The sequence below is a fragment of the Odontomachus brunneus genome, unplaced genomic scaffold, assembly GCF_010583005.1.
Source record: "Odontomachus brunneus isolate Ranch 3 - 2012 unplaced genomic scaffold, Obru_v1 Obru_scaffold_163, whole genome shotgun sequence".
In the NCBI taxonomy this organism is placed as follows: Eukaryota; Metazoa; Arthropoda; class Insecta; order Hymenoptera; family Formicidae; genus Odontomachus; species Odontomachus brunneus.
The window spans coordinates 177,571-187,250 of NW_022639613.1; the positions used below are offsets into that span (position 1 = coordinate 177,571).

General features: G+C 30.4%; 1 protein-coding gene across 5 annotated transcripts in view; it reads right to left on the reverse strand.

Moving 5' to 3' along the window:
• Positions 1-5,853, reverse strand: part of LOC116850987 — a 168,008-nt gene extending 162,155 nt beyond the window's left edge. For 2 of the 5 annotated variants that reach the window (XM_032829926.1, XM_032829921.1), the window contains exons 1-3: positions 5,396-5,712; positions 4,733-5,000; positions 3,361-3,512 (exon numbers count right to left, since the gene is read on the reverse strand). In XM_032829926.1, coding sequence (XP_032685817.1) covers positions 3,361-3,512; positions 4,733-5,000; positions 5,396-5,439 — 464 coding nt within the window. In that variant the 5' untranslated portion in view covers positions 5,440-5,712. The other 3 variants (XM_032829925.1, XM_032829922.1, XM_032829923.1) reach the window with 3 other exon arrangements.
• Between the last annotated feature and the right edge of the window lie 3,827 nt (positions 5,854-9,680).

Consider the following 9,680-nt stretch of genomic DNA (forward strand, 5'->3'; position numbering starts at 1 on the left):
TAAAGTACAAATTTAATAAAGTTACAAATTTTTTTGCAAAAACTCACTTGTTTTAAATCGCAAAATATAATAATTTTTTTAATATGAAATTTCTTGAATTTTAATACAAAAAAGTATGAATATTCTTTCTATAAACATTAAAGTTAATCCATGAGTTTTTTCAGAATTTTAGCATAAATATTTTAAAAGATACAGCTGTTTGAAAATTGCCATGGGTGGCAACCACCTAGTGTAAATGCGAAGGTTGAAAAAATAAGTGTATATACGAAAGTGTATACGAAATTTAAATATTAAAAAACAAAACATTCTTTCAAACGTTAAAAAACGTTATTTTAATGAAAAAAGAGAACTTATCTCATTATTTAAAAAATGTCTTTTTAAACGTTTTTAAATGTTTTTTAAAATATTGTTTGCTCATTGAGTAACAAAAATAACTAGTAAATATATAAAAAATATTATATTATATTCGTAATATTTTTTAAATATTGCGGTAATATTGCTAAAGTAATATTTCAAATTAATGTCACTGCAATGTCTCTGCAACATTACATTGCAATAGCAGTGCATTACGTTGCAAAATTGCAACGTTATTATTATATGAAAATATATCTATAAGAATAGCAAACCCATACAACACAGAAAGTTGAAACAACGTTGTGAGAATGTTGCAATGTTGAATGTTAAAATGTAATGTTCGCAATGTTGAATATACATTGATTTTTCTATACTGAATTCTTAATTCCCTTATAGAAATATCATACTAAGAATCATTGATAATTACTTATTATCCAGTATTTTTAATACTGAAAATAAATAATTATCAATGATTCTTAGTATGATATTTCTATAAGAGTTGAATATTCTTTTTGTCACAACATTGAAATAACATTGAACAAATTAGTATTTATTGAAAGTCAAATAAAGATATACAGTGTTGTGGATCGGAAGCGGATGCCAATGAGCAAACAATATTTAAAAAAACATTTAATAAATATTTGAAACACATTTTTAAAACGTTAAAAATAATGGGATAAGTTCTCTTTTCTCATTAAAATAACGTTTTTTAATGTTTAGAAGAATGTTTTGTTTTTTAATAAACATTTATTTTAACATTTAGGAAACGTTTTTCTAAATGTTAACATTTAACATTTAAAAAATATTGTTATAATTAATGCTTCAGCTGCATATGGGGATAATAAAACACACTTAGTATCAGTTGAAGAAATAGCGCAGTAGCCAAGTTGGTAGGAACCTGGAGATGTGTGAGGTTTCGAGTTCGCGTCCGACAAGTACTGAGTAAATTTTCGGTTGCGAAAATAGTGAGAAATCAAATAAAAGAGCTAAATTTCATTTAAAATCAACATAAGCTGACTAATTGTAATTGTTTCTGCAAGAAATATTTTTTAACCAGTGTCATATATCATTGTTACATCATTTTATGCAAAAAATGTCATCATTAAAAGATAATACATATGATGTCTCTAATCTGTGACTTAGGACCGCCAAAAAGACGTCATTATTTGGTTAACTTGAAGGATAAATGACATAATAGATAACGTAAAATTCACATCATTATCACGTCTGTCTGCTAATTGGAATGTTTTTTGAATGTTGAATTGCAAAGTTTTATAGACATTTATAAGATATTGCAATTCAGCGGACATTAGATGTTTTTATAATGTTTCTTCAACGTTGAATTTATATTTTGCAATGTTAATACAACATTTCAATGTTGAAATTAAACATTTATAAGATATGGATTCAACGTTTCTGTGTTGTATGGGAACTTATCTTTTTATTCGAAAAAGAAATTCGTCTATAATATGGTAAATTAAACGTTATCATAATGTCATTTTGCAAAGTCATTTTGACGTCTTAAAACATGACGTTAAATACACGTCTTTAAAGGATAAATGACGTTACTGACTAATAATGACGACATATTGACGTCAAAATAACGACAGCTTGCTGCCTAGGACCTAAACTTCTTTTGGTAATAACTTTCTAATAAACAATGACCGACCGAAATTTACCGAATGTTACTTACGGACATGCTCTGGATATCATATGTAGTTAAGTTAAGATCATCATATGTGGCGAGGTGTCCCTCAATATGCATAATTACTCTGATATAATCCTCAAATATTGTTTTATTAACAACTTTTTAATAAACAAAGACCGACGGCTAAAACTTTTTAAACGTTACTTTAAATGTTACTTTTTGTTAGGTTTGTGCACTTGATAATGTATATGAAAGTGAAGGTCATTAGTGAAATGCGTGTTAATGTAAATAAAACTACCATTTTTTTAAATAAATTTTAGTGCTTTATGAGCTCGTTTAAATATGGTATTAGACAATATATGTTAGTAGATTATATGTATGAATGTTTATGACAGTATTAAATAAAAAAAACCAGAGAACCTATTTTGTTAACTATTAAATATAAGATACATATATATATATATATATATATATATATATATATATATATATATATATATATATATATATTAGGGAATTAATAGAAAAATATAGTAATTCTAAAATTTAGATATAGTTTTTAGACCAAATAGTTTGTATTTAGATGAAGTTTTCCAAATGAATAGTCATTAGATCGGTTGTTAGTTTTATTTTGGTATATGAAATTATAATGCTTCATAGTTATCATACATGCTTCAAGTATATTGAGAAGATACAGTCGAGGACAAGTACTTATCTTGCGTTATTGTCATGTGTGTTGCCTTACATCGATTTTATTTGATTAATTTGTACCTGTTTCTCGCATATTGCATATTACGAAATTTTATCCCAAATGTTCTTAAGATATATCTTCCTTATACTAATTATTTTATATATAATTGAACATATTATTTTCTATATTTAGTTATATATGTACATTTTTAAAATTACAAAAAATATGAAATATGAAAAAAATAATAAATAAAATATGAAAAATATGAAAATATGAAAAAAAGATTAAAAACTTGTTTAACTTAAAGTCAGAAAAATCTGTCTGGTGTATTTCTTTTTTATCTAAAAGAAACTTATTTACAAAATTTGAACTAAATTGGAACATGGCTGTTTTCGGAACAACAACAAAAATATTAAATATGTTTAAAAAAGTTTCTGAATCACCAAAAATTCTTCTGGTATATTTCTTCTTTTATTAATAAATTTTGCTAATACAAAAGTATCTTAATATATATTGTATAAATTTCTATGATTATAGAATAATATAAATTGTTAAATACAAATGATTTGTATAATGCTGTTTTTTTTATATCTTTCTTATGTGAATAACTTATGTATATTTTTATCATATTATATTGAAAACATTTGATAATATTAGCTGAACTTACCACTGTAGCCTGTTTTTTAGTTCTACTCCAATAATCCATTTATCATGAAGGACACATTGCCACTGACGGATTATTTCTAAGCTTTTTTCTATGTTATTAGTTTTGTGATCATATTTCCTTTTTATAATAGGTTCACCTTCAATAGTATATAACTGTAACATTAAGTTAGCAAAACTTAAAATATATCTAGATTAAATATATAACAGACTTAAATTGATAAATTTGATATAACTTAATATCATATATTTCTATTTTTACAGTACAAATACAAAACAAATAGACTTAAGGCTCCTGGGGAGTCGCATCATCCATCTCTTTTTAATGACGTCAGAAGCGAGAAAACGCATGCTAAAAATTCCTGCAAAATACGTCGAGATAAACAGATATATCCACAAAACGACATTTGCGATCGATTAAGTACACCTCTAAAATACTCCGTACACTTTCCTTTTGTTCTAACAATCAACAGATAATTATAAAATAAATGTGACGTGCAATCGTCTTTTCTAACCTAATTTCCTCATTATCTTGTCATATTAATTTTCCGATTATCTATTGATTTTTAGAACAAAAGGAAAGTGTACGGAGTATTTTAGAGGTGTACTTAATCGATCGCAAATGTCGTTTTGTGGATATATCTGTTTATCTCGACGTATTTTGCAGGAATTTTTAGCATGCGTTTTCTCGCTTCTGACGTCATTAAAAAGAGATGGATGATGCGACTCCCCAAGAGCCTTAAATTGATAAATTTGATATAACTTAATATCATATATTTCTATTTTTACAGTACAAATACAAAGAATTCAAATTATTACTTATTAACTCTTAGCTCATAGATATATAATTGTATGCATGATTATCATAATGTGTGACAGAAATATAAGATTTCTTAATTTTGTAAACCCTGATAATAAAAAAATATGTATACAAGCATAATTTTGATAATATATATTTATATAGAGACATAAGTTGTAGAGATAATTGTTATAAGGAATAGTCTTGTGTTATGACAGATTTTTAACTTTGAAACTGTTACCTTTCAATATAGCATATACAATTTTACTTGTAATGTTGGAATACTATTTCTACTTTCTTATTATAAACATAAAATGCATACATAAGTATGTATGAACTTTTTGAAATTGATAAAAAAATTTTATACAATTATTCTTTATCATTCTTTGAAAAAAGTAAAATGACAATTCTAACCGTTATATTTTAATTGTAAATACTATATACAAAGCATATAATGCTACTAAACATCAATATAACTAATGAGTGAGAATAAACATTTTCCTGTATTTTTATATAAATTAAATGAACTAAAATTCAGCATAAATTAAATAAAGAATTATAAGTAAAATTAACTTACGTCACTGTCAATGTCCAAATTAACATCTTGGCCATATAATACACGGCGTTGTAAAACATTCAAAATGTGTCCAGTAGTTGCTTTTACTTCTTCGATATTGTTAGTTGTTGTTTCAATTCTGTTCTGAACATTGACTAATTGCTTCGTCAAATATTTCTCAATAGGATTTGATGATTGCACGAATGCTGAAGGTGAACCTGATATTTCTTCGTCACTAATAGCAAACAAATCCTCATCACAAGAGTTCATTATGTTAGATTTCACTAAGCTGAAATTGATGAGAACAGCATAGAATTGTGTTGGTGCAATAATATAGACATGAGAGAGAGTATATGTTGCTAATATTTTTCAACTTTATAATTCATCATATAATGATTGTGATCAGATTTTATATATTATATAAATATATGAGTTTTATATATATAATTATATTATATATTAATAATATAAATAGATACATATGTCTATGTTATATATATATTTGTATTATATATAATTATATATAACACATAATTTATAGAAAAATATAAAAATACATGTATAATACATCCAATAAATACTTTACAATATTTTTATTTATATTACGTACACTATATTATCTTACTTATATTACTTATACATACATTATACTAATATTATATTTATTTTTTCTCGATAATTTACCGTGCCTTTACCTTTCTTCGTGGATATTTATAATTATGCGACATATAAAATTTTTATAAATAAATATAAAACTTTCATCTGCATTCTTAGAAAATAAATTTCTTTTCTGTCTTATCAAATAGCTCCAAAGAAAACTCTCTCTACTTGCCTTTAGCCCTTAAGAGCTTTTGGCTTTTTGCCATTTACTAAGTAAAAAAAACTTAATCTAATAATATGAGGGTGATCCTCGGAAAACACGTTGAAGCACGTTACAAAAAAATTTACGGTTCAAACGAATACGTCTTAACGTAACGTCGTAAGGAACTTGAAAACTGTAAACATACTCGGAGTTGACATCGGCTGCGTTCAGAAAACAATAGTTTAGTCTGTTCTTTTTAGATGTTTAGCACACAGAACGCGGAAACGCTTACCGCACGACGGAAGTTGGTGCGACAGCCAATCAATATACAATATTCTGTAATAACCAGAGAGAAGCCTAATGGCTCCTGTACACAGGACGCGGTAATGATTGCCATGCGGCGGAAGTCCGCGCGACAGCCAATCAATATGTTGTTTTTCCGTAAGAGCTAGAAGGTTATTACGGAAAGCAGCATATTGATTGGCTGTCGCACGAACTTCCGCCGCGCAGCAAGTATTACCGCGTCCTGTGTGCAGGATCCATAAGCGTCATAATCGTAGACGTAAAATAAGGCAGAGAAAAACGTAAACGGAAGGCTAGTGGCACACAAAAAAACTTAAGCAGTAAAACGTAAGCAGTAAGCAAATTGACCAATCACAGTCATTGATTCTTCTTACGGTCCAAGAATCAACGACTGTAATTGATCAATTTGCTTACTGCTTACATTTTACTGCTTAAGTTTTTCTGTGTGCCACGGCCCTAATAGCTAAAGCGTCTTCTACAATGGCAGTAGGAGTAGTAGTAAGAAATAAGCAGTAAGCAAATTGACCAATTCCATTCTCACGTTTCAAAAATAATCGATTGTGATTGGTCTATTTACTTACTGCTTATTTCTTACTACTACTCCTACTGCCATTGTAGAAGACGCTTAAGAGCTTTCATGATTTACGTTTTTTTTTTGCCTTATTTTACGCCTACGACTACGACGCTTACTTACGTCTCGTTCTTTGTGTTAAGGACGCCGCACACGAATTGACATAAGAGTAACGTAATGGCTCCTGCACACAGGACACGGTAATGCTGCTTCCGCGCGGCAGAATTTCGCGCGACAGCCAATTAATGTACTGCTTTCCGTAATAACCTTCTAGCTCTTATGAAAAAATAACATATTGATTGGCTGTCGCGCGGACTTCCGCCGCGCTGCATTATCGCGTCCTGTGTGCAGGAGCCATAAGATATAACGTAAGAATTGACCAATTATGTTGAGAATCGTCGAATTGTAAGGTCGCCATTTTTGTGAATACTCGATCGTAATTGGTCAATTCTTACGTTACGTCTTACGGTTACTGTTACGGAAAGTGTGTGTGGCCAGCTTAAGCGTAACAGTAAGAAAATTGACCAATCACAGTCGTTGATTCTTGGACCGTAAAGGTGCCAATACATGGGAGCGTTCCAGCGTTGAGCGTTAAAGCGTTAGCCAATCAACGTATCAGGTCCCAGAAGTATACCGTAAGAAAAATCAATGACTGTAATTGGTCAATTTGCTTACTGCTTTCAGTAAGCAAATTGACCAATTACAGTCATTGATTTTTCTTACGGTATCTTTACATGGGAGCATCGAGCATCGAGCGTTAAAGCGATAGCCAATCAACGTGCCATTTTCTGCAAGAACTACAAGTATACTTCTGGGACCTGATACGTTGATTGGCTAACGCTTTAACGCTCAACGCTGGAACGCTCCCATGTATTGGCACCTTTACGGTCCAAGAATCAACGACTGTGATTGGTCAATTTTCTTACTGTTACGCTTAAGCTGGCCACACACACTTTCCGTAACAGTAACCGTAAGACGTAACGTAAGAATTGACCAATTACGATCGAGTATTCACAAAAATGGCGACCTTACAATTCGACGATTCTCAACATAATTGGTCAATTCTTACGTTATATCTTATGGCTCCTGCACACAGGACGCGATAATGCAGCGCGGCGGAAGTCCGCGCGACAGCCAATCAATATGTTATTTTTTCATAAGAGCTAGAAGGTTATTACGGAAAGCAGTACATTAATTGGCTGTCGCGCGAAATTCTGCCGCGCGGAAGCAGCATTACCGTGTCCTGTGTGCAGGAGCCATTACGTTACTCTTATGTCAATTCGTGTGCGGCGTCCTTAACACAAAGAACGAGACGTAAGTAAGCGTCGTAGTCGTAGGCGTAAAATAAGGCAAAAAAAAGTTTTTCTATGTGCCACCAGCTTAAGGCCTGTTCTACAATACGTCGTATGTCATTGTCGGACATCGGAACACAGTCGATGAGCCAATCAAAGGATTTGTTTTTCGAGACGAGTTCTCCTGATTGGACTATTAATTGCGTTCCGACATCCGACTACGACATACGACGTATTGTAGAACAGGCCTAAGGGACGTCGCACACGAATTTCCGTAACTGTGATGTAACGTAAAACGTAACGTAAGAAACAGCCAATAAATAGCGTATAAAACAATCGAACCAATCGTAAAGCGTCCGTAAAGAGAGTAAGATTACAATCATTAACAGTAACCTTAGATACAATTCCACCAATCGTGAATGACTTTTAGATTGAAAATATATGTATTCATTAGAAATTTTCGCAAGATATCGTATGTTTGTTCTTTTTCTCTGCACTGCTAGTTCGTTTGTTTTTTTAATTGCACTACTGAACTAGTGCAATAAATAGGAGCGAAACAAATATATACAAATATATAAGAAATTATTATAATTCAAGGTAGTCTCGTGCAAAAGCGTTTTGAAATCGGTGCAGCCAAAAAGATATAAAGTATCGGCGAAAATATGTGATTTAACAGGTACGAGGTTATCTTAAAATAAATAATAAGTTGATAACTTAAATATTTATAAAAATATATTTATTTCTAATAAAATATTTGTTGAACAAAGGTAAGATTTTAATATAATGAAGAAGTTAACCTATATATTTGTAACTTTGGCAATTATTTAATTTAGCCTCCTCACCTCTGATTTCATTGAAAATATTCTTAATCAATTCGTTTTTTAATTATAAACATCTTTTTTATTACGAAAAATCGTCGCTCTATTAAACGAAACGAGATATAATCGTTACAATTCTCGAATATGACAGGTTAGAAAACCTGTCATAATGACACTAGCAGAGAGAAGAAAGTGAGGGGTCATGGGCCGGTTTTAGCTGATCCCAATTTCAGCTGAATGGTTACAGCGCCTCTAATCAACCGTGCACATAAACTACGTAGCCAATGTCATGAATTGTCTCAGTGGGTAAAGAAGTAATGTCCACGATACTTGACGTTAGTTAGATAAAGACAGATAATCAACATTATCTGTTCTTGTCTCACCACAGACGAGAAACAATCGCAACGGTAGACACAGAGGCGAGTTAGCGGCGATTTTATCGTTAAAGAAACATCTCGCTTAGCTGTTGCTTACAATACTTGTAATTCCGGAAGAATTTTCAGGTTTACGTTTTGTGGTCATCCTTTATAGAAATATTATACTAAGAATCATTGATAATTACTTATTTTCAGTATTAAAAATACTGGATAATAACCCAACAAACACATATATATATAACAGTTACATTGCCGTAATGAAACGGAATGTAACATGCAATATAACTTGTATATAGTAGGTTATATAGACGTTCGTTGTAATTTCCTACTCACACGTGTTACAGTTATATAACGTGAATATAACATAAAAGTAACATGTGACTAAAAAGTTATATAAGAGTTATATGTTATTTGTTAGCACATTACACATTATATTTTTTTGTTGAATTCCAACGATTTATTCATTAGTATGGTTTAAATAAGTGATAATGTATGATTATTTTGTCTAAATAATAAAAAAAAACTGACATTTCATATTCCGTATTATTTCAATTATTTGTGAAACTCGCGTGGATTCGATCCTATGTCAGGCGGCACCCCCATCATGTTGTTCAATGCTTAACTTCAACGATCGTCCGGGAACTGGTGATACCGATGCGCCGTAACAATATCTTGATAGATAATATTTACAATATATTCTTATATCGTTCAAAAAATGTTATGACATATTTGTTGGTAAATGTTCGACACGACAATCACAATGCGATTAATATTGATACAATGTTGTATCAGTAATCAAATTTTAA